At 48.5% G+C, this 23,442-nt stretch overlaps 3 protein-coding genes across 10 annotated transcripts in view; all 3 read left to right on the top strand.

Moving 5' to 3' along the window:
• Nucleotides 1-10,375, top strand: part of DOCK3 (dedicator of cytokinesis 3) — a 182,950-nt gene extending 172,575 nt beyond the window's left edge. For 3 of the 8 annotated variants that reach the window (XM_030282933.4, XM_030282932.4, XM_030282930.4), the window contains 5 exons: nucleotides 266-384; nucleotides 1,290-1,377; nucleotides 4,665-4,787; nucleotides 5,355-5,437; nucleotides 5,905-10,375. In XM_030282933.4, the coding sequence (XP_030138793.1) occupies nucleotides 266-384; nucleotides 1,290-1,377; nucleotides 4,665-4,787; nucleotides 5,355-5,437; nucleotides 5,905-6,411 (920 nt within the window). In that variant the 3' untranslated portion in view covers nucleotides 6,412-10,375. The remainder of the gene's footprint in view (nucleotides 1-265; nucleotides 385-1,289; nucleotides 1,378-4,664; nucleotides 4,788-5,354; nucleotides 5,438-5,904) is intronic. The other 5 variants (XM_072935013.1, XM_012572608.5, XM_030282931.4 and 2 more) reach the window with 4 other exon arrangements.
• A 3,544-nt stretch (nucleotides 10,376-13,919) lies between these two features.
• Nucleotides 13,920-18,581, top strand: MANF (mesencephalic astrocyte derived neurotrophic factor). The gene is given in 4 exon segments (NM_001245378.2): nucleotides 13,920-14,057; nucleotides 16,262-16,389; nucleotides 17,142-17,283; nucleotides 18,249-18,581. Coding segments are annotated over 4 exon segments (543 nt in total). The 5' UTR covers nucleotides 13,920-13,969; the 3' UTR covers nucleotides 18,434-18,581.
• A 251-nt stretch (nucleotides 18,582-18,832) lies between these two features.
• RBM15B (RNA binding motif protein 15B) lies at nucleotides 18,833-21,981 on the top strand. The gene has a single exon (XM_030282938.4). The coding sequence runs from the start codon at nucleotides 18,950-18,952 to the stop codon at nucleotides 21,698-21,700; it is 2,751 nt and encodes a 916-aa protein (XP_030138798.1). The 5' UTR covers nucleotides 18,833-18,949; the 3' UTR covers nucleotides 21,701-21,981.
• Nucleotides 21,982-23,442: the final 1,461 nt, after the last annotated feature.

Genomic DNA, 23,442 nt, shown 5'->3' with positions numbered 1-23,442 from the left:
TTTGCAACACACAACTAGGGACACACACATCTTACACACCCTACATGGTATGTCCTTAATTGTATACAACAAGCCAGTTCTTACTCCATCCTCCTGCTATGCACCCACCAACAGGCAGCTGCTTAGTGGGCTCGGCACCATGTTTCCTTGAGTCCTGTGAGCTCGTGTGTCCGAGCCAAGTGCACAGGGGGACTGAGATCCCTGGGCATGCAGAGACATGGCTGTTGTTTGTCCCGTGTACGTGATTTTTCTCACTTGTTTACAGGCTCTCCCTCTCTACCAGATAAGTACCGCCACTCTCGGGAGATGATGATGTTGCTGCCAGCCCACCGGGACCGACCGAGCAGCGCCATGTATCCCACAGCTATCATGGAAAACGGACAGGTAGCAGCTCTGATTTCTTCTGTGTCAGTTCAACCACCTGAAACTGTGGCTGTATTTTTGCGGGCTTTGAACACCTTTAAGCTTTCTTTTTTATTTTTTGAAAGCACAGCAATTTAGGATCATTTTAGAGATGAAGCAGAACTTTCCCTATTAGTCCACCCCTGGAGGCACTCACTGTGGCAGTTGAGTGATACAAACTGTAGTGACTATTAAAAGAGGAGATACATCCTGTGAAAATGGACTCACTTCCCAACTTCATCCTGTGAGCCCTGGTCCAATTCAAGTAGTCACACCATTTTCTTTATTTGTTTAGAACCATGGCCATCCATCCTGCAGTCTAGCCTGCAAGTTTATTCTAAATAACTATAATTTCCAGAGGTATCAAAAACCATAAAAGGCTGAAATAATATACTGATACATGGTTTAAAAAAATCTGTGCCCTAATTTCCCTGGACAAATTGAAAAGTGTGCCTACATGTAAGGATTTCAATCTCACCCTGGCCTGCGCTTTTGAAAGAAATCTCCTGATCCTGCCCACTTAGCACACTTGCATTGGAGAGCTGTCTCAAAGCATGCAAAGTCAATGTTCAAACAAAACCAAAGATAAGCTTCAGAGGGAAAACAATGTATTCCAGCTGCTAATGGGCACAATGCCAGGCTAGAGCTAGTCTGAAATAACTCCTCCAGAGAGTAGGAATTGAGGGCCCTCAGCACTGTTACACCCTAGAGATCTACTCACCTTGCGCTGGAGTACCTGCCAATGTAGGCACAGCTTAAGGTTCCTGGGGAATCTTTAGTTTAAAAACTTCTTGACTTAAAAAAAAAGAACAGAAAGTCCCCATGTAGCCCCAGCTGGTCTGTAACTTTTTTTTTTTTAACTCTTTGCTAACTTTTTGCTCTCTTAGCCTCCAAATTTCCAGCGCGCCTTCATCCAGCAAATGATTGGACCATGCAAACCTTGCAGTGATCCCAACCTGTCTGTGGCTGAGAAAGGTACTCCTTTTCCTCTTCAGCATGCCTGCTAGCTAGCTAAAATATTATTCCTCTGGTCATGCTACGGCAAGTAACAAATGGGCTTCTACATTTCCTGGTGGAGTGCATTTCTCTCACACTTCCCTAATTAACAGTTTAATTAACTGGGCCTTCTGCCAATCTACCATCATTTCAGAGCCTTCACAGTAGGGTGGGGTGGCACAGACCTCCCTGTTTAAGAAAGCTTTCTGAGTTTAGCATTTTGTTATTGAAAAAATTCCTGCAGCCTTTGTCAAGCAAACTTGCAAAGCAGCAAATGAGAAGTTATCTAAGAACAGCCCAAGACTGGAACTGTATTTTTTACACATGAGTTATACTGGTTTTAATACACATGTATTGCTCAAAATACAAACATTCCTTGTAATCTCTGAGGTAGTTTTGTATTTATTTATCATTAGCAGTATATGCTTTTTAAACTCATTCTTTTGAAAAAAATACCAGGCAGAGTCCCTGCAAGGGAAAAACAACTGAAAGAGGAGAAAGCATTTGTTTGGTGTAAGAGAAAAGGAGCAGCTAGTGAAGGAGGTGCCACAGACAAAATTATGGGCTCAAAAATTATCTGAAAGGCAGCATTCTGAAAAAGCAGAAGAGGGAAAAAATCCTCAATCAAAATCTGAGACGAGGAGGCTGCCTAAGCAAGCAGCAATCATGTATGGCTGGGAAAAATGGTATCTTAAAAGATTTTTAAGGCCAGGAAAGACCACTGCAACTCTCTAGTCTGACATCGTGCACTCAGATTTTTATCTGTCTTTTTATTTTAGTAACTGTGCCAGAACTAAACTGTGCCTTAAAAAAAATCCAAATTGTATTTTATTTCTTAAATCAGTATCCCCTACTTCAATGTGAATGGTCCAGATTGAAACCAAGCACCAGTTCTGAATAAATTGGCCGAATGATGACTTGATGACAATAATGAGTGATGACAAGAGAGTTCAGATGGGGAGTGAGGGATTAAGAGCTCTATCTTAGCCATGTTAGCTTGAATCAAACATACAGGGATGGTGAGATCTTTGTACTGGACAGGAGAAAGATCTGAAAAAGGAAGGTAGATAAATATTGTCTGTCTAGGAAAAAATACTTGAATTCGTATCTGTGGGTGATGACATGCAGGACTCTGGTATTCAGTGCCAGAAGACCAAAGACACAATCCTTGAGAAGCTACAAAAGACGCAGGTGATGTTCAGTGGGGATGGTGAGGCAGGAATCCCGGCTCTTGTGCCTGGCTGGTGGCAAAATGCAGTTACAGGTGCTCCTGGCAAGCCTGAACCCTCAGCATTCCATGTAGCTGGGATGCCATCTGCCCTGGATTTAGTGAGCAGTCAGAGCCCTGACTTCCCCCACCCCCTCCTGGCTGTGTCAGAAGTTCTGTTCGGTAATTCCGGGTGACAGGGGTGACATCAGTTGCCCGGGGCAGAATGGTTCAAATGCAGCCTCCCCACTAATTAAACTTGGCCACTGAACAGTCACAGAGAGAGACTTGGGCTAAGTCACAGCACTGGGAGCCCCTTGCTTTGCTTCTTCCCTGAAGCATTTTGGCTAAAACACTGGGCAGCAGCCACTCTTCAAAATCATCTCACCTTCTTCCAGCACTCCTAAATACTCAAAAGGCTGTGAATGAGGGAACACTGAGAAAGCATAAATGGATTTTTCATTGGGATACCATGTGTTCTTCTTCACATTCTCATTCTGCACCTCAGGGTTTAAAAAAAAATCCAAAACAACAAGCACAGCAATAGTTTCACAGGCCAAGAAAATCAGTTTTTTTCTCCTTTTCATTTAAGGATAGGATATGGCAGGAAAGATGAGCAAGGCTGGCACTGCTGTTGTAGCTTGTCCCTCTGTTTTAGCTCATTGACACCAGTTACAGTAGTGCAAATTAGAACACTCAGGCATGCATACAGGGAAAATCCATCTGGAGCCATATTACGTATATAGAGAGGTAGGCCCTGGTCTGAACCTGTTCTCTGTCAAGATTCTTCTTCATATGCCTTTCTTAGGTTTTCAGGCTGAGTCTCTCTAAAAATAAGAAACATTTACTTTTATATTTTATGGGGTTTGTTCTGTCTTATGAAGTTGTCACTTTCTGATCTTTTTTACTTTAGGGAATTTTAAGCCTTGGGGAGGTTAACTCATGAACTAGGGAAACAAGAAAAAAAAAAAAGAGAAACCTTTCAAAGTCATTTTAGAAAGAAATGCATCAAAAATGGCTGCAGGCATTTTAATTAAGGAGAAATCCTCTTCAGAAGTCAAACTCCATGTTTATTTCTCCAGGCTTCCATTTTGCAAACTGAAGATGGAAAAAGCTATTTTTATCTCAGTTTTCTTTGACAGGCTCAATTAATTACTTTTTTTTCTTTCTTTGCTAATCTGAAGAAAATGCAATTGCTTATTTATTTCTAAATAAACTTACAACTATTGCATGTCTCTTCTCAGAATAAATCAAATCTTGTTTGGAAGGAAGGTGCATTTTAATAAATGTTCAAGGTTGACAGAATTCTCAAGATCTTGAAAAAGGTTCATGTTCATGTCAAGAAGCAGCTTTTATTTCTATGAAAAACCAAGTCCATGAAGTTAATATTCATTCTCAGTTAAATGCAGCAAGCATTGCTCTCTCTATACTTCCTGATTCACAAAGACTTGATCTCTTCAGGAGACTGTAATACAAAGGCCAAACTGTTGTCTTTAGATATTTTCTCATCAAAGCTCTTGATCAGTTCTGTAGCTTAGTAAATTGGAGCACTGAAGTAATTTCTTTTGCAACATATTGAAACAGATTGAGGTATAATTTCCTTCATGTCCTTTATTTAGTCCTTACTGAGCCTGCAGTGCAGCCACAGACCATCCTGTTTCCAGAGGGTGTGGCCATGTTCCCTTGTCACCACTCCCCCCAAAGCAGGACTGCTTACACCTGAGATCCAGCCACCCTTCCTTTGGTGGGATTTCATTTTTACCTCCAAACTGATTTGCAAAAATTCTGCCAGAGTCCTACTGCTCTTCAGATATGTTAGAAATGAGCCCAGGGATGGAGGGGAGCTGGGCAGACTAACCCTGCAATCACCTAACTCTCACTTCCTTAACAAAGGATCTCTAAACTTAACACTCTGTAGCCTTTCTGTGCTTTCAATCCTGCCATTCACTGAGTCCCTGGAATCTGTCTCTCTGCTACTGAAGAGCACACTGGAAAGCCAGTGCTGGCCCCACAAACGCCATGTCCTGTTACCCGAGTTCCATCTGTTTCAATCCTTCAGCTGTGCCAGCAGCACCCAGTAGCTGGAGCCTGGACAGCGGAAGCCGAGAGGCGCTGCCATTCCTGTCTGCCCACGCTGGGAGCATCCTGGCCCCACCAGTGCCTCCCCGAAGCCTGCCCCATGGTAAGGATGTGCCCAGCAGGCCTGCTGCAAATGCCTGCAGGTCACACACACACAAATCCAGACCACCTAAAACCTGACTATAGCCTTTTCCTGTAAAAACAACCAGAAACAAAAACCCCATAGTCTTTCCTGGTCTGCTAGGTTTTTGATTTTTTTTTTTCCAAATCTTCAAATTCTTGCAGTCCTTAAGCAATGTGGACTTGTGTGTACTTTGGGACTAGAATTAAGTGTGAGAGTGCTGAAGCTTAGTGTGGCTTCTTATCAATGACCAACTTTAGCAGTAATTTAAGCTTACAGAATGAAACCTCAAATGTTCATTGTTCAAGATCCTGTTGCCTTGCCATGAGATTCTTGATAATGGAGCAGTGAAACATCTCTCTCTGCACTTAATTTCTCTTTAGCAGCCTGTGTGTGACAGATGCACTCCGCAGTATCCATCAGACAGGCAGCCCTAGGCTGGCGTTAGCAGCATTTGGAGCTGTTACCTGGCATTACAGAACTAAACCCAGCTCTGTGGCTGCAATGAAACCACACAAGTCTGCATTTCTGACCCTTGTCTCATTCCAGGACACTACTCACTGCACTTTGATGCCTTCCACCACCAGCTCAGTGATGCTCCTCCGGCACTGCCCGCACGAACGTTGCGCAAGGTAATGGCAGGAGAGCAGAGACGGATGTAGGAGCATAGTGGGCTCCTGAAAGGGATCCCCCTTCTCTGCTCCCACCAAACAGCTTATGAACACAGAAACTCTATTTATAACATACTAGTAACTTGTACATGAGAAAATCCACTGAAAGCTCTTAGCTATACCACAGCTGAATGCTATAGAAATAACTCAGGGGTTGTAGGTCCTTCCCTTTTCCTTTTTTGCACCATATGCTGTAATTTCTGCACCCTGATCATCACCTCAGCTTCTGTTTCTAACAGCTCTGGTGTTGTTGAGTGCACTTGTCTGCACTTCCATACATGTAAACCAATAATCCTTGACATTCTGAACATAAATGGAACTGTGCCGTTGTTAACCACACAGTCAAAAGCTGAAATGGGGATCAACACACAAGATGCAGCATTGCCTCCTTTGTCAATTTTAACCTGGTTTTGTTTCTCTCCAAACAGTCCCCTCTTCATCCTATCCCTGCATCGCCCACCAGTCCGCAGTCTGGTCTAGATGGCAGTAACTCCACTTTGTCCGGCAGTGCCAGCAGCGGTGTCTCTTCCTTGAGCGAGAGCAATTTTGGACATTCTTCTGAACCACCTCCTCGCACAGACACCATGGATTCTGTGCCCAGCCAGGCCTGGAACACTGATGAAGATCTAGAGACACCCTACCTCCCTGTCAGGTACAGTCTCTCTGAGCCTGATGTCCTGGAGTCGCTCAAATCCCAGCCATGTCGAAGCCACTCTGCTCCATCTGGAGTCATTCCTCAGGACACCATGGACCCTCCTGCTTTACCCCCCAAACCTTACCACTCCCGGCTGCCAAACATGGAGAACGAGGAGGGGATGATAATTGAAGATGATGACAAACACCGCCCTTTGCATCGTAAAGTGTCCCAACCAGTGAGTGCTGGAAAGGAAGAGCAGGCCAGGGTGGCGTGGGAGCACGGCATCAGCGAGCAGTAGGACAGCTCCTGGTTCGCAGCCAGCGTTGGCATTCCAGGTCTGGATATGGCAGAGGGAGAGCAGGACTCTGGAACAGCAAACCGATTTTCTACTGCCGCAAGGTTATGTCTGAAGCCCACAAAAGCAATGGGGCCAGCATGGCAGGTTGCTGCTTTCCTTTTTAATTTCTTTTTACACCTTTCCGTTATGTTTTTTAACTTTCTGTGCAGTGGACAGTTTATTCCTTCTGCAGTTTCTTAACCACATCACACGGCATATGAGCCATAGAGACTTGCAGAAGCTGAAAAATACAATTTTAAGTGGAGGGGAAAACGGGGGGAATGTGGCAAGTTGATTTTGAACCTGCTTTCCTCCCAGTTCTGAGACGCACATGAGTAGAAGCAGTTGCACTAGGGACATATTTCTTTGCTGTACAGAATTGAAAGCTCATTGCTGAAATCAGGGATTCTATGAACTGTCAGGCTGGAAGGTGCATGAGCTGCAGGCAGTGGAAAGATGGCAATTCTAAGAAGAAATTGGCTCTTTTGAGAGCAAGATTGTACATATCTGTGCAGTGATATCCCTGCATTGGTTCATAGGTGCTGAGGCAATCTAAAGCAGTGCTGATGCACTGATCTCCAAGATATCATTTCCAACAAACTCTGCCTCCTTTGTTTTTTATGTACTGTTTCATTTCTTAAATTTTGCTTTCACTGGCTAAGCCAACCTGCTTTCTCATGGGAATCGTGTTATTCATCTGTGCTACAGAATGAGAGGAGGTTGGTGGCTACTGGAGCTACAACCTCATTGTAGGCCTTTCCCATGGCCAGCTTTGGGCAGGCTGTTGACACCAGCATTTCTATTCCAGATTAAAACAAAACCAACCAAATTGAGTTTCTCATGCCACAAGGTGGTTGTTGACCCAGCCAGTAAAGGTGGCTTAAATGCATCATATCCAACAATCCTTGCCTCAGGGCTGAACATCATGATTCTCACCAACTTCCATCACCCAGGAGCTGAGATTCATTCCTTTTAACTCAATATCCTCAGTCCCTCCCAACAACTCACTGCAGCTGGTGTGCAGAAAGAATCTCCAATTTCTCAGAGCAGACAGAAAACACCAAGACTTGAGCAATGTCTGGTATCAAATGTACACCCCAGAGTCAGGGACCTTAAAGGCAACCTGTAAAGAACAAGTGTTTGTTTCCTCTTTTGCTTCTTTAGAATGTGTAGTAAGAGCTGCTGATCCTCCCTTCTAGAAGTCTGATTTTTTTCTCCTCAGGCAGCAATACACCCTTTCCCCAATCCCCTGTTTTTTATTAATAAGCTCTAAAAAGGGCTGAAGAATATTGTGGGGGACACCAAGCCACACCACACAAACCAGAACTGTGCAGAGCTGAAGACAGTTCAGGTCTACGAACCCAAAACATGCCTTTTAATCAGTAGTTGCACAGTTCAGGAAAAAAATATATGTAGGTAATATTCTTCTTTACAAAGAAAAGATCTTGGTTCTAAGAAACCTTTTATTCCTGTTTTCAGTCTTATCAAGAAATTTTCAATCAAAATAGTATCAAATATTTAATGTTTCTAGATGAACAAGCCACCTTGCTTTCCCTTGCCGTACCCACACACGTTTTAGCCTTCCTTATAACCCTTTCACCTGCAGACTGCAAAGCACACTCCCATAGGATGGAAACAGCCCTCCCTCTTTCCTACCACTTGAAAATCTGAAGCACATTCAAATAAGACCGCCACGATAAAAATTAGTGCCAGAAGCAGGAACAGCACCCAACTTATGTGTTGAATTCTTGCCTAACTGCTCAGTTTCTCCTGCTAAAAACAGCATAAAGAAGCAAAAAAGGATTATTATAAATCTTTTACAGGTCACCTTTAGCACTACCTCTAAATACAGTGACTGGGCAGAGTACATAGTTTCTGAACTGGCTAAAGATGGTCTGGCTGTATAAAGTCTGGACTCAGCAGTTGTATGAAGGGGACTTTAAGAGGATTTGTTTGTTTTCTTTCTCAAGCTCTAGCCCATGCAAAACTACTAAGTTATGGATTTGTTTCTTAAATGGCCTATTTGGCTGGAACAAAGTCTCTCTTGCTTCCTCTATTTTGTTACTAACACAGGCTGCTTGTAATCATTATATCCTTCACGATTTAAACAATGATAATAAAATCTGGCCTATAGTGGATGTTTCATCTTTAGCAGGAAGGAGAGTTTTCCAATGCTAGGACAGTATTCAATGTTAACAAACCAAGTTGGAGCTCTGGTATAGAACAAATGCAGGAAAACAACTGATTTTTTCAGTAAAGGTAAGTCAAGGTAATTCCTTAGAAAAGGTGAAATGTTTTCACATATGCTATCCTCCAATCCCACTGAGACTCTTCCAGTGAAATTCTTCAAATAATTAAGTTTTAATTCCATCTCCCTTGCCCAAGTTTCTTTCTTTTCCTGGCAGCAAGACTAAAAGTAGTAAATGTAGTGACTTACCGAGCTTCCTTAATGTGAAAAAACAGCAGGTCTTGCAAATAATGAAGAACCAAGAATGCAATTACCATGGGACTGAGTCCCAGGCAGCTGGAAAACCTGCCCACCAGATCTCTAATCAGTCTCTGAAAATGCATCATCCTGCTCTGATTAGAGACCTGGTACAACAGCAGTGAGTTCATTTGGGGAGTATGGCTTTCCTATGTATTTGCAAGAGTTTGAAGACCAACCAGGTGATGTGTACAAATACCTACTTTATGGCAGGTCCACATAAAGAAAGGTGGAATAAATTGTTGAATTTACCAAATTTAAGCCTCTCTGGAGTTAAATTTCTGTTACTGTTCTGATATCTACCAAGTATTCTGTCTCCTTTTTCAGTGTTTGCCTTAAAGGGAGCAGAAGATAGAAAGACTATTATTAAGATTTTGTGAATCTTGGAACTAATATTGCCTGGAACTACTATTTCTCTGTAGGGTGAGGTGTCTTTTAGCATAGTACAACTCCAACGTCAAGCTCAGTCCTGGAGTAGGTGGAAGCAACAGCAGTTGCACTTGCCCAACAGGATTTGAAGATTCCTTGTAGAAACCACAGCAACAGGATGTTTTGAACAGGACCTTGACATTCTATACCTAACTCTAATTCAAACCTCAGTGTACTTGCCTTCATTGGGTTTTCTTTGCATAAGAAAACAGCATGTGCATTCCTGAGAAAATTGGTGGAATTCTGCTATAAATCTCTCCATTGTCAGTACCTGCTGGCCCCATCTGAAACAAAATTGAGAAGGAGCTACAGTGGTAGAAGAAAAGCAATTAAAACAATTTCTCTGAATCCTACTTTTTTTTTCCCAATAGTTGGGTTGGTTTTATTGCTGTATGCAAGACTCAGATCCTTTTTCGTATTTTCCTCTGTTTGGTTTTTAGCTTAATTACCCTTTTTTAGGTAAGGGATATTGCATATCCCTTCTATGGAGTATCAGCCAACACTGGGGAGGCTGGAGAGAGCAAGAGCCTTTGGGAAACAAATTATGTGGTATTTAAAATTTCCTCTGGTCATGCTTCTTTGTAAATACCCCCATTTGAATGCTGTGTATTTGTACAGGAAATTGAGCAAAAAATGTATAGATTGTGATGTCTGACTGGTATTCTGCCCTGTAAATGTGTTTTTAACCTCTGGCATTCTGTGCTTATTTAAAACAAAAAAAAAAAGGCGAAAACCTCTAACCACTTCTCTTTTGTGTATTCATGTTTAAAATAAAATGAAAACAGCTATCTTATCTATAATGGAAATCAAATTCAAAAGGAAAAAATTAATTTGTACAAGTGTCCTAAAGGTACTTCATTGTATATATTGTGATAGCATGTTTCCAGAACCAACAAATAAGTGGTGTGAATTTTAGATGTAAATATCTGCCGTTTGTTTTGGGTTCCTTTCCCTTACCCATTCACTCGACTGCTGTGATGTGGAATTAAAGATTAATACCTGATATTAAAAGAGTACAGCTGTATGGTCATTGCTGTCCTTGAGGCAGGGCTATCCTCAGGCTGCTCCAAACCTTCACAAGAGACAAGGAAGAGCCCTCGCTTCCCACCTTTGTGTGAAAGAAAAACGGGAGGCAACCTAAAGGCCTTTGTGTGTGGTGAGGGAACGGCTTCCATGTTTAAGTGTTATCTAGTATCAATTTCTTGAAGCAAGCAGCAGGTACAGCCCCCTCCTGGTCTAGTCAGGTAGATGGACATGGCACTTGCAGCAGCCCCAGGCCAGTTTTGGGGCAATACTTTCAGAGACAAAGCTGTCCCTTAGGACAGCTGTGGAGTGGCTGGGTGCCACTTCCTTATCAGCTGGGGTTAAACCACCACTATCTTGCTGCCTAAAAGACTGCTACTCTTTTATTGCAATAGTACTTGAATATTGATCATTTTAACAGAGTAGGTGTGAAAGAATAGTAGTTAAGACATGTAGGAACACAGGATTTGGGAATTGAGAGCTATGGTGACTTCTACAGGCTCCTAATCTTAAATTTTCTTCTATTACTACTAATACACCAAGTCATTGTACAGGAGACAAAATAACTCAATGTCTCAACAAACCAACAAAAAAACTTCTGATACCTGTCTCAAAAGACATTTAGCAGCAAGTCTGACTCTTCAGGTGGCCCCAGGATGTACACAGACTGCCAAGGCACCCTTTGCACACACCACATACAAATACTGAGGAGAGAAACTGTAACAGGGTACTGAAATCTGTATCAGTCATGGAATAGAATCATTCCGGTGGAAAAGACCTCCAAGATCACCAAGTCCAACCTTAAACCAAATACCGCTCTGCCCTCTAAACCAGATTGTGAAGTGCCACGTCCACTTGGTTTTTGAACACTTCCACCATTTCCCTGGGCAACATGTTCCAGGGCTTAACCATCCTTTCAGTGAAGAAAATTTTCCTAATATCCAACCTGAACCTTCCCTGACACAACTTGAGGCCATTTCCTCTTTGCTTGTCACTTGTTCCCTGGGAGAAAAGGCTGATCCACACCTGGCTAGAACCTTTCAAGCAGCTGTAGAGCGTGATAAGACCTCCACAGCCTGAACACCCTCAGCCACTCCTCCTAGGACTTAAGTTCCTGACCCTTCAATATGTTCCTGACCCTTCTTCAATCAGACTCCTTGAGACTGTCTCTAAGCCAGCCTATTAATCTTGGTTAATAGGTTGTATTTTTTATTCTGACAAAAATTATTAACCAAGCACAAGTAATAAAAACTGTGTTTTGGCATAACAAAAGATGTGTGAAGCCCTCAGCTGTAAACAAGAGTTTAAAAAATACTCTAGTTTCTGTTCAAACTGACAGAACAATTTTTTTTCAGTGCAAGTCCAATACTTTATTTAAGCTGCCACTAGTCAGATTGAAATCTAAATCCCACATCCAAATACCTCTTCTTATCTAAATAAGAAAACTTCAGCCGTTTCAAAATTTGACTTGTCTGAGTCAGTATGAGTTTCATTACAAAGCTGATAAGAAGAGAAATTAAACCTCTAGAAATTACTCTAACCTGCCAGATGAAATATTCAGCCTTCCACACTCTATGCATAAACGTGCCTCCATTTCTCGATGATTCTTAACAAGCCATCGACACAAACAGAGTTCACAAGGCAGAGCTCTGAGCTCAGGTGTCTTAAGAGAAGGTTCACACACCACTTCTCTCTTTTGATGGCCTTTACTGTCAAACCCACATGAATTAACCCCAAATTTGGAAGAGCAGGTCTATTGCACTTCATCTTCTATTCAGCATTCATTCACAGCAGTACTGCATTACCTTTTCCCAACTGTTCCCTGTCCCCCCGACAGAACTCACTTCTGTGTCCTTGCAGCCCAACACCCGAGGCTGAGCCCCTTCATCCCTCCCCGTGGCTGTAAGAGATTTGTGGGCAGAGCCATCACAGCCCCAGCCCCTGCAGCTGCCAGGAACAGCCTCTTCTTACCTGCACTTCCCAACGACTCCAATCCCCACAGATCCAGAGCCAAATCAACTCTCCTGCCCACTCAATTGGCTGACTAGCCCGGGCAGACATTAGAGCACCTTCCAGTGCCTAAAGGGGTTCCAAGAGAGCGGGAGAGGGACTTTGGACAAGGCCCTAGAGTGATAAGGACACGAGGGAATGGTTTCACTCTGACAACGACCAGAGTTAAATCGGATACCAGGAAGAAACAGCAGTGAGGACCAGCACAAGCTCTCCATCACCCTGGTCTCAGCCAGGACAAATCCCTAATGCTTCAGACAGGGCATGGAGGGTGGTGGAACAAACAGAGCCCCAAAAACCTCACCATGGATCAAAAAGCAGCACAAGGTAAAATGCAAGGAATCCATTCAAGCTACTGAAACAAATAATAAATAAAAAGAAGGGAAAAGACCAAAATACAAAAGGAGTCCTTGTTCTTCCTCAGACCCATTTGAGGATTCCATATTGAAATACAGAGGCTCATTTCCCAACCCAAAACCAAATAAAACCACTTGTGTCCTATTCCACAAAAATGTATAAAGTTTCTACTTGAAGATGTTTCATAACTGCACTGTTTTGGTAGGTAAACTCTATCCTTATTATGACCTTCCTAATTCCAAATTTATGCCCTATTCCCACCTAATTACAAAGCCACTTCATCTCACAGTTCTTTTGGCCACTAACCTGATAAGAAACAAGGGCACTTCAAGACACCTCTGCACACCTAAGTGACTTTAGTGGGCAATGAGCATAATTTTTAAAAAGCCAATAATCTTCCTAAATATTGATCAATTCTAGAAATCATTATGGACTGACTTAATATTTATATTGATCTTAATAACCACATTTGGAGAGATAAAAATACCTAGAAATGTGCAAAACCACATCTCCTAATAAACACATGATGTACTCTCACTGGTAAATAGTGTCCTAATTACTGTTCACCTGCTGTTATCTTTCCTGAATCAGATGCGCCTCCTCCCCACACTGCCTGTCTCACCTCATCAAGCTTATCACTTGCACCTGATGACATGCAAGAACATTCTGACGAGGCACTGCCTCAAGAGCCTGCCTGTGCAAGAGAGCCCACGGAGCTACATGGCAGCTCCCTTGCGGTAGTACAGGGCTGTGTGACTCTGCCTCTCCCTTCTTTCCCTGGACACACAGAGTTACTCGTAAAGCCGCACAAGGAGCTATCAGCAGGTACGTGCTCCTCTCCCAACTGCTCCCAGGCTGCCGGAGAGGGGCGGAGGGCAGAACACGGCCCCGGGCCGGCCCCGCCCGCCCTCAGCTGTGAGGATCTGCCCCTTCCCAAGATGGCGCCCGAAGCCGCCGTCAGGGAGCGCTCGCGAGCGCCCTTCCCTTAACAAAGATGGCCGCGAAGGGGGCGGGGGCCCGCTCCGCGCGCCGCCGCTCCGCCGCTTCCCCCCAATCAGCGGCCGCCAACTCTCCCGTGGAGGCGACGGCGCGGCCAATGGGAGCGGAGAGCGTGGCGGCCGGGCGGGGAGTGGGCCAATGGGGCGGCGGCGGGGGCAGCCGGTGTGGGGTGGCGGTGCCGGTGCCGGTGCGGCGGGCGCTACCGGGCGAGGCGGGATGCGGGCGGCCCACGGGCTTTGCGCGGCGCTGGCCCTGCTCCTGCTGCCGGCCGGCGGCCGAGCGCTGCGCGACGGGGACTGCGAGGGTGAGTGCGGCCGGGCCCGGCCCGCGGGCACGGCGGGGGGAGGCCGTTCCTCGCCGCCGTCTCCCGCAGTCTGGCCCGTCCGCGAGGTTGTGGGGCCGGGACGCGGAGCAGCCTTGGGGCTGTGGCAGCTCCGAGTGACAGCTCGGCCGCCGGGGCTGGGCCGTGCCGGGCCGGCGGGAGCGCTGCCTCCAGCGGCAGGAAAAGTCTCAGAAGTCTGGCTAAGTGCGGACGGGCCTGGCCGAGCTCGGGGGTGTCCGGTGCCGGGGCGATGCGCCGGGATGCCCGCGGGGAAGGCGGGGCGGGGCTTCCAGCCGTGCCCCGCGCCAGGGACGGGATCTCCCTTCCGAGGGTACTGCACTCCACGGGCCAGCGGTAGTGTAGAGTCCCCACGGGAAAGAGCAGCGACGACTCCGGGAGACCGGACCGTCTCCAGAGATCAGCACTGTCGCGGCTCGGCACTGGCGGGGCAGCGCTCCCGCCGGCTGTCCCTGCCTGGTGACGGTGAGCAGGCAGGGAGCAGAACGCCAGTGAGGTTACTCACCCGGGACTCCCCCTTAGTTATCACAGTACTACGGAGTGCTCGGAGTCCTCTCGGTGCGCACAGCCAGAAGCCGTGAGCAGCTGATCCGGATCAAGTCCCTTTGTGTACCATGGAAATACAAAACGCTTCGGGGGTGGAACCTGTTGAGCTGCACAGCAAATTAAGCTGCTCCTGTGCAGTGAACTGAACAGATTCCCCAAGTGAAACAAGAAGAACTTGAGGTGGGGCTCTAGTAGCTGGTTGGGAGTTTGGGATACTAATACCCCTCCTCTACAGTAAGAGAGAAAGAGGGGTGGGAACCCTATAAATCAAAACATGCAGCTGCTGTCGCAGCACTAGACTGGAAACGTTTCTATCCTACAGTGGCCGTCCGTGTCACTGCCTGCAGCAAGTTTTTTCTTCCCAAGGTTTTCGCTTTCTTGGGAAGTGCTTACAGTGAACATCAATGTGTCTGTGACTGGGGATAGACTGGTGGGAGCTAAAAAAGGGTGCTGCATGCATACAAAAAATGGTTTCCAAAGTGGCCCATCTTATAATTAGTTCTAGTTTTAATATAATGAGAGTACATTTCTGTTCAGTTCTGTGAGGGCCATACTCCGTTTCCTGTCATACCCAATTACTGTGCCATGCATTGTGTTCTGAGTTGAACACAAGTTGCTAACGACAATAATATTTGCCAGTCCCTTCCTGCTGGAGTAAACAAATCCCATAAAAGCCATAACTCATACCTGCTCCTTAGAGGCGGAGTGGTTCCTGGCACTCATCTTGCATGGGAAGGTGTGAGAATCCACAGGTCCTGAGCAGGAATTGGGGGGACTGTAGAATGCTCTGTCCAGGTGATGCTGATATCCACAGATGAATTGTGAGCAGCAGGATGACCAAAATCTGACACTCGGGGTGTCCCTCAGTCATCCCACAGGCTGTCTGCCCTCCTTCCCAGCCACACACGGGGCTGCTGCACTTTGGAGCACGTACGGAACAGCTGCTGCCAAGGCAAGGAGCAATGACCGATTTGTGCAGCCCTTCCCACAGGCAGGAACTTGGATTTGTCCTCTCAGCTGCAGCTGCACTTGTGGGAGTTGTGCTGTATCTAAGAGTCTTCCATCTTTCCATCTGAAACTGCATCAGAAGCTTGTGGAAATGAAAGAAGGAGAAAGGTGCCATGGGGACATAGCATGGGATCACATTTCTTTTTCTCTTGGAAGTAATTTCAACGGAAGCAGCTTGGTAATCAGTGATACCCTGTTACTGAAGTCAGCACACGGGGAGTCAGAGGATTATGTACAGAGTTGGTTTTCTGTCAGCACTGGGTTTGACACCCACGTTCTTACAAGTTGCTTCCCAAAGCAGCAAGACAACTTTAAATGTACATTTTTGGATGGGCATGGTTTTGTGTCCATATGACCCAGTGCTCAGTCAGGACAATGTACAGAGGCCCCTAGGCACTTCCACGGATCTCATTTCTCAGATTGTCACAAACCCACCAAAAGTACCAGGGCATGTTGTTGATTCACATGTGCTCTGAATGACTTTTTGAACCATGGGTGAAGTTCAGAAAAGTTCTGTTATCCAAACCCCTGATTCCATTTCCCTATAAGTGTCCTCTAAGAGGTGCCATGAGATTACTGCTCTGGCTGATAACTCCATCCATCTTCCCTTCCAGTGTGTGTCACATTCCTGGGAAGGTTTTACCAGAGTCTAAAGGACAATGACGTTGAATTCACACCTTCCAGTATTGAAAAGGAGCTCTTGAAATCCTGCAAAGAAGCAAAGGGCAAAGAGAATCGCCTGGTAAGTAGGGGGAGTCAGTAATATTTCCCTCCTGCAAGTGAGAGGAAACTGAGTTTGTATCATGTGGCTTCCCAGGGGCTGTTTTTGCTGGCTCTGTGGCCACCTTAGGCCCTGTATTTTTTATGAAACGACTTGAGGAGTTCAACTCTAGCTTAAAAAAAGGAAAAAAGCCACCCTGTCAGCAGTGGTTGGACTGGCAGGCATCTCATTGTTACTGAAGCACTGGATATTACAAAGCTTTTGTTTACTGTTGGGTTTCCGTGTCCCTTAAATGGTATTTGGGGTGCTATGTAATGTGTTAAAATATTTATATTCTTTGGCTGCTTAGCTGAAAACTACATAAAGGAAAACCAAATTGCCCTAACTAAAACCAGAGGCAATTTGTGAATGAAGAGGCCCAAGGAAAAGGCCTGCACTCTCCTCAGAGATCTACAGAGATACCATCTGACATGCAGAGGGGGAATGCTTCAGAGAGGCTCTTTGAATGAAGAAGACTTTTATCCTAATCCTGTTCAATTTTTATCAAGTTAAGAAACAAGATCAGCTTCAGCAGCTGTAGTATCATTGCAATGGAAAACACCTGCTCAGTATTCTGGGCTCAGGCTCCTTTTGCCCAGCTCTAGCAGTCCCCTGGGGAGGTTCTCTAACAGTAAACATCGAGCTGCAAAACCAGATGAGGACAGGAACAGAAAACTCTGCTTTTAGAAGCCTTTTTTCTATGCATCCCCACTTCACTCTTTTCTTTCCTCTAGTGCTATTACATTGGCGCCACAAGTGATGCAGCCACCAAAATCATTAACGAGGTATCAAAGCCCATGAGTCACCACATCCCTGTGGAAAAGATCTGTGAGAAGCTAAAGAAGAAAGACAGTCAGATCTGTGAACTAAAATACGGTGAGTTGCCTGCACTCATGATGCCTGCCCATGATTTGCTGGGGTGTGGATGACTGGGGGTGAAGCAACATCCTAAAACTACTCAGTCCTGAGTCCTGTAGCCTAGTTAGGTTGCACAACCTGTGTTGCTCTCCATGAACATCCTAGAGAGTTCTATGGAGATGCTTAGGTAAGACTGTTGACTGCTAACCCTTCTTGGCTTCTGCAGGGACTCTGATCACCCTGGAATAACTAACTCCCAGGTGTGGCAGCACTACACACTGCTCACACTGCTGTTTGGAATGTTGTGTTTGGGAGGGTGTGTGGTACAGCCCGTGCTGGCAGCAGGCAGGGGTGTCACTGTGGCAGGGCTCAGGCCCTTGCCTGAGCTCCGCAGTCCCAGCTGCTCTCCTGTTCCCATCAGCAGAGTGATAAATAATGCTTTCTCACCTCCTCTGGTGTCTCCTCAGAGCATTCCACTCTCTGTTTCTCGTCACCTTCCTTGAACTCTCGTGTTAGTAGATGACTCCTCTTCCTGAAAATACTAATACAAAAAACAGGCATAGAAATGCCTCGTTCTGCTTTCCCTTATAGGTGCCCTTACACCCCCTGGAGACACCCCTTAGATTGTGGGTCTTTATACTTTTCATTTCTCCTGCTAAGGTCGTGTTGCTTCCTAAAAAGCTTTTTGTTGTTGTCACTTTCTTATCTTTCTCTTGAAATCACTCTGCTACATTTCTTTTATCCAGTGGTAAAGAAGTGTTGCTGCTCGTGTAATAAAGGGGCTTTCAGAGCTATTCTGGAACTCCTGGATCTAAACTGCAACTGAGCTTTCTGTCTTCTAATAATTTTTAGCATTAAGAGCCTTATGTGCTGCCCAAACCTAACTTAGACGTTCCTTCCACCCCTGGCACCTCTCTCCCTTGTTGAGTTTTGGCTTCCTCGCCCAGCTGGCATGTCTGAGTGCCACTCTGCTTTTCCCGCAGACAAGCAGATCGACCTGAGCACCGCCGACCTGCGCAAGCTGCGCGTCAAGGAGCTGCGGCGGATCCTGGATGACTGGGGCGAGGTGTGCAAGGGCTGTGTCGAGAAGTACGACTTCATCCGCAGGATCCACGAACTGATGCCCAAGTACGCGCCGAGGGCGGCCGGCGCCCGGACAGACCTCTGAGGGCCGAGACCGGGCCGATCCTGGGGCTCTGCGGGGCGACACCGGGCCTGTGAGGGGACTCTGAGGGGCGACCTTGAGGCTCTGAGGGGCGACGCCGGCCCCGCGCTTTGTACGGGACTTGCATTAAAGTTGGCCGGAGTGTACCGTGCGGAGCCGTGCCTGTGCCGTGATTGCGGACGCCCCTCCCCGCACCCTGCTCCCCGCACCCCGCACCCGCCGGGCCCGGCGCTGCCGCCCCCCCACTCCCCTCAGCTTCGGCGGGCGGCCCCGCGCGCCCCTCAGCCCGCCGGGGGGCGGGGCTTCGCCGCCCGCCCTGATTGGCCGCCCGGCCGTGGCGCGCGGGTGGCGGGAAGCGCCGCGTGACGTCACGGCCCCGTGACGCCAGCTTGCGGCGCGGCGCGCGCGGGGCGATGACGTAGGGCCCGCGCGGCGCGGCGGCCGGAGCCGCCTTCGCTCCCTTTTGTCCAAGATGGCGGCGGCCGCCGGAGGCGCCTCCTGAGCCGCGGGCCCGGCGCGATGAAGCGCGGCAGCGACCGCGACTCGAGCCCGCCGGGGGCCGCGGGCGGACGCGCGGCCGCCGCCGCCAAGCGGCCCCGCGACCGCGACCGCGAGAGCAGCAGCCGGCGCGGCCCGCACCGCAGCTCGGGCGCCTCCCGCAGCAGCCGGGACAAGTCCACGCCCGGCGGCGGCGGCGGAGGCGGCGGCGGCACCACCACCAGCAGCGGCGGCGGCAGCGGAGGCGGCTCCAGCTCCCGCAGCCACCGCGGCGATGAGCGCGCCGGCGGCGGCGGCGACTCGAACCACCGCCCGGCGGGGAGCGGCTCGGCCTCGGGCGCCCGCGGCGGCAGCCAGGCCGCCCCCTCGTCCTCCTCCTCCTCCTCCTCCCGGGCGCTCGGCGTGCCCAAGGCCAAGGCGCTGCCGGGCGCCGTGGTAGCCCCGTCGCTGCTGCTGGCCGGGCCGCCGCCGGGCGCCGCGCCCTCGCTGCTGCTGGCGCCGCTCGGGGGCTCGGCCGGGCTGGCCGGGGAGCCGCCCGGATCCTGCGAGTACAAGACGCTGCTGGTGAGCGGGCTGAGCGCGGCCTTGCCCGACCAGCTGCTGGAGGACGGGCTGTTCCGCCTCTTCCAGCGCTTCGCGGGCGGGGGCGCCGGGGACATCAGTGTCAAGCTCTCCCACACGCCCGAGCTCGGCCGCGTCGCCTACGTGAACTTCCGACACCCCGGGGACGCCCGCGACGCCCGCCGGCACGCCCGGGCCCGGCAGCTGCTCCTCTACGACCGGCCGCTCAAGGTGGAGCCCGTGTACCTGCGCGGGGGCCGGCGCAGCCGCACGCCGCCCCCCGCACCCTCCCCGGAGCCGCTGGGGTACCTGCCGCCGCTGCACAGCGCCTACCAATACAAGCAGCGCTCGCTGTCGCCGGTCACCAGCCCCTTGCTGCGGGAGCCACGGCCCCGCCACGCCGCCGCTGCCGCCTTCGCGCTGGAAGCGGCCGCCATCGGGCTCTCCCGGGAGCGGGAGCGGGCCCTGGATTACTACGGGCTGTACGACGAGCGCGGCCGCCCGTACAGTTACCCCATCGTGGCCGAGGAAGACCTGATGCCAGAGGATGACCAGAGAGCCACTCGCAACCTTTTCATCGGCAACCTGGACCACAACGTGTCGGAGGTGGAGCTGAGGCGCGCCTTCGAGAAGTATGGCATCATCGAGGAGGTGGTGATCAAGCGCCCCGCACGTGGCCAGGGCGGTGCCTACGCCTTCCTCAAGTTCCAGAACTTAGACATGGCTCACCGGGCCAAGGTGGCCATGTCGGGCCGCGTTGTGGGCAGGAACCCCATCAAAATTGGCTACGGAAAAGCCAACCCCACCACCCGGCTGTGGGTGGGGGGCCTCGGCCCCAGCACTTCCCTGGCGGCCCTGGCCAGGGAGTTCGACCGCTTTGGCAGCATCAGGACTATTGACTACGTGAAGGGCGACAGCTTCGCTTACATCCAGTACGAGAGCCTGGACGCTGCCCAGGCCGCCTGCGCGCAGATGAGGGGCTTTCCCTTGGGCGGACCGGAGAGGAGGCTCCGAGTGGATTTTGCCAAAGCAGAAGAGACAAGATACCCGCAGCAGTACCAGCCCGCGCCGCTCCCCGTGCACTACGAGCTGCTGGCTGACGGCTACAGCCGGCACCGGAGCCTGGAGCAAGACTTGAGGGTGCGGGATAGGACTCCTCCGCACCTCCTGTACTCGGACAGAGACAGGAGCTTTGTGGAGGCAGACTGGGCCAGCCCTGCCAAAAACGCCGAACGCAGGAACAACCTGGAGAGCTACAGCCGCTCCGTGCGCAGCCGGAGCGGGGAGCGCTGGGGCAGCGACGGCGACCGCAGCGTGCCCAAACCGTGGGAAGAGAGGCGCAGACGCCGGAGTCTTTCCAGTGACCGCGGGAGGACTACTCACTCGCCTTACGAGGACAGAAGCAGGACAAAGGCCAGTGGGCCAGCTCTGGACCGCAGCCCTGACAGGGCTCGCAAGGAGAATCACACTACAGAACCGGGAGCCGAGAAAGAGCAGAGCAACTCCCTCCAGAACAATCGTCACGCGGCCGAGGAGAAACCCCATCGCGAGCCAGCCGATGCTCCCCAGCCCAAAAAAAGGGACAGCGAACGCAATCATCGAACTGGTGAATCGGAATCAAAAACTCACGAGGAGCCAAAATCTGAGACCAAAAAGCTAAAGAATTTATCAGAATATGCTCAGACACTGCAGCTTGCTTGGAATGGGCTTCTTGTGCTAAAAAACAGCTGCTTCCCCACCTCTATGCACATCCTGGAGGGAGACGTGGGTGTCATCAACGGACTCCTCAAAGACCATTCGTCCGGCGGGAAGTTGACACAGCTCAAAATCGCTCAGAGACTTCGGCTGGACCAGCCCAAGCTGGATGAAGTCACCCGGCGCATCAAACAAGGCAGCCCCAACGGCTACGCCGTGCTCCTGGCCACCCAGTCCGCCCCGGCAGGGGCAGGGGCCGAGGGGACCTTCCCTGTGGTAGAGCCTGGCTTGCAGCGACGGCTTCTCAGGAATTTGGTCTCCTACTTGAAACAGAAGCAGGCTGCTGGGGTTATCAGTCTGCCCGTGGGAGGGGCAAAGGGCAGGGACAGCACAGGCATGCTTTACGCGTTCCCTCCTTGCGAGTTCTCTCAGCAGTACCTCCAGTCAGCACTAAGGACATTGGGGAAGTTAGAAGAAGAACATATGGTGATAGTTATAGTCAAAGACACTGCCTAGCCCACACTGTCTTTTCAAATTCCATGTTTTCTTTGTGTGTCACACAGCCCAGTTGTTTTTAAGGCTGATCATTTTGGTTGAGGCTCAAAATACCTTCACCAAAGTGGTAAGATTTTTAGTTTCTAATTAATTTTAATACCTATAATATCTATTAAAATTTTAAATAGAGCCCATTTTATTCGTTTTTAATATGTGACACTGTCCGCTGTTGTTCTGTATTTTTATTTTTTAACTGTATGAAAAGTTGTCAGTAAAGCCTTGTTCACTGATGGATTTCTAAACTTGTGCAGTATCTGAGTTCTTCTGGCCCAGGAAGGAAGGGTGAGTTCCCTGTGCTGCAGGAGCAGCCAGGCCAGATGAGGGCCCAGCTCAGTTCAGTTCTCAGATCCCAACCTTGAGAACCTCCTTCATCTTGATACGTGTCCTTCAAGGTGGGAGGGGAAGGGGGGTTCTTAGTGCTGTATCAGAGACTGAAAGGTTGGTTCTCTCTCTCTTTTTTTTTTTTTTTTTTTTTTTTGTCCTGTTTGCTTTTTATTTCGTAAATTTGAGTCTGGATGCTTTGCTGTTGAGTCTCTGTTTGAGAATAGAAGCTTCCCAGGAAGCCAGCAACCAAGGAAGCAAATACTGATCAAGAATAAAAGTGTTTTTCATACACACCAAAAAATTAGTTGATACTTGGCAAGATGTTTGCTACTGAGAAGTGGATGCTGTATTCAAGTTGGTGAGGTTTGAGACCGCCTGGCACATGTCTCAGTCATAGAAGTTCTTGGATAAAACAAAAAGGTTTGACATTACCAATTTTTATAAAAGGCAAAACAAGCAGAAGAAAAAAAAAAAAGTGGTTTAAGGGGGAACCCCCTTGGGCTCATATAAGATGTGGACAAGCTGGGGGCATGAAGGTGTTTGGTGAGCTGGAGGTGCCCATTTGCAATCAATCATGTACTACCTGGAATCTCTTAGATAAATGGCTATTTTTTCCCCCTAAAGTTTAAGTTTGTTCTCAGGCTTACAAAAACAGGCAGAAACATGTCTGTCTGTCTGAGAATGTGTTCTGTTACCACAGGTGACCTGTAACAGAGGAACCACTGAGACCTGAGCTCTAAAATGGGATGGATCCATCACCTTTGCTGTCTGTGCTATGAGTTGGTTGGTTGGGAGGCCAGAGCCTTGGAGTGCTCAGCAACATAAGGATGTGGTAATGAGTCCAAGCTCGAGTTAAAATCCACACTGTTCTGTTCGGGGATATTTTTATTTTTTAAAATGATGCCTGTAGATTTTAGGAGACTTACAGAAAATTGTGTGGGATTAAAAATGCTACATTTTAAAGTTTCTTTAGATTTGCAGGTGGTTTTTTATTGTTGTTCTCATAGCAAGCAAGTGAACAAACTCGTGGGAGAACCAGATTTGTCTTGCACCAATTAGTGTGACCCAGCAACTCACTTGCTGAGGGTTGCCAAAAGCCCTTCTAAAACTCCTCTCAGGTATGATTGGTGTCACGACCTATTTAGCAGGGAGCATAAGTCAGCCTAATGATGCTTTCATTTTTCACTTTTTAACCCTGCAGGGACATCATCAGCTGATGATGGGTTATTAATATCAAAAAGTGTGGGTTGGTTTGTTGGAATGGGGGATAATGCATCTTCTGTGAAGGCACGGATCAGAGGGGAACTGAATGCTCCACTGGGAAGAGCAGGGCTTCGGGAATGTGCTGTGGGAGCAGAGGAGCAGCTCCACTGCCCGAG

The sequence above is a fragment of the Taeniopygia guttata genome, chromosome 12, assembly GCF_048771995.1.
Source record: "Taeniopygia guttata chromosome 12, bTaeGut7.mat, whole genome shotgun sequence".
NCBI classification, from domain to species: Eukaryota; Metazoa; Chordata; class Aves; order Passeriformes; family Estrildidae; genus Taeniopygia; species Taeniopygia guttata.
This window is presented reverse-complemented; position numbering and strand designations above follow the sequence as displayed.

Excerpts from the sequence above, each read along its gene's own strand:
- RBM15B (XM_030282938.4), top strand. The coding sequence starts at position 18,950 with ATGAAGCGCGGCAGCGACCGCGACTCGAGCCCGCCGGGGGCCGCGGGC.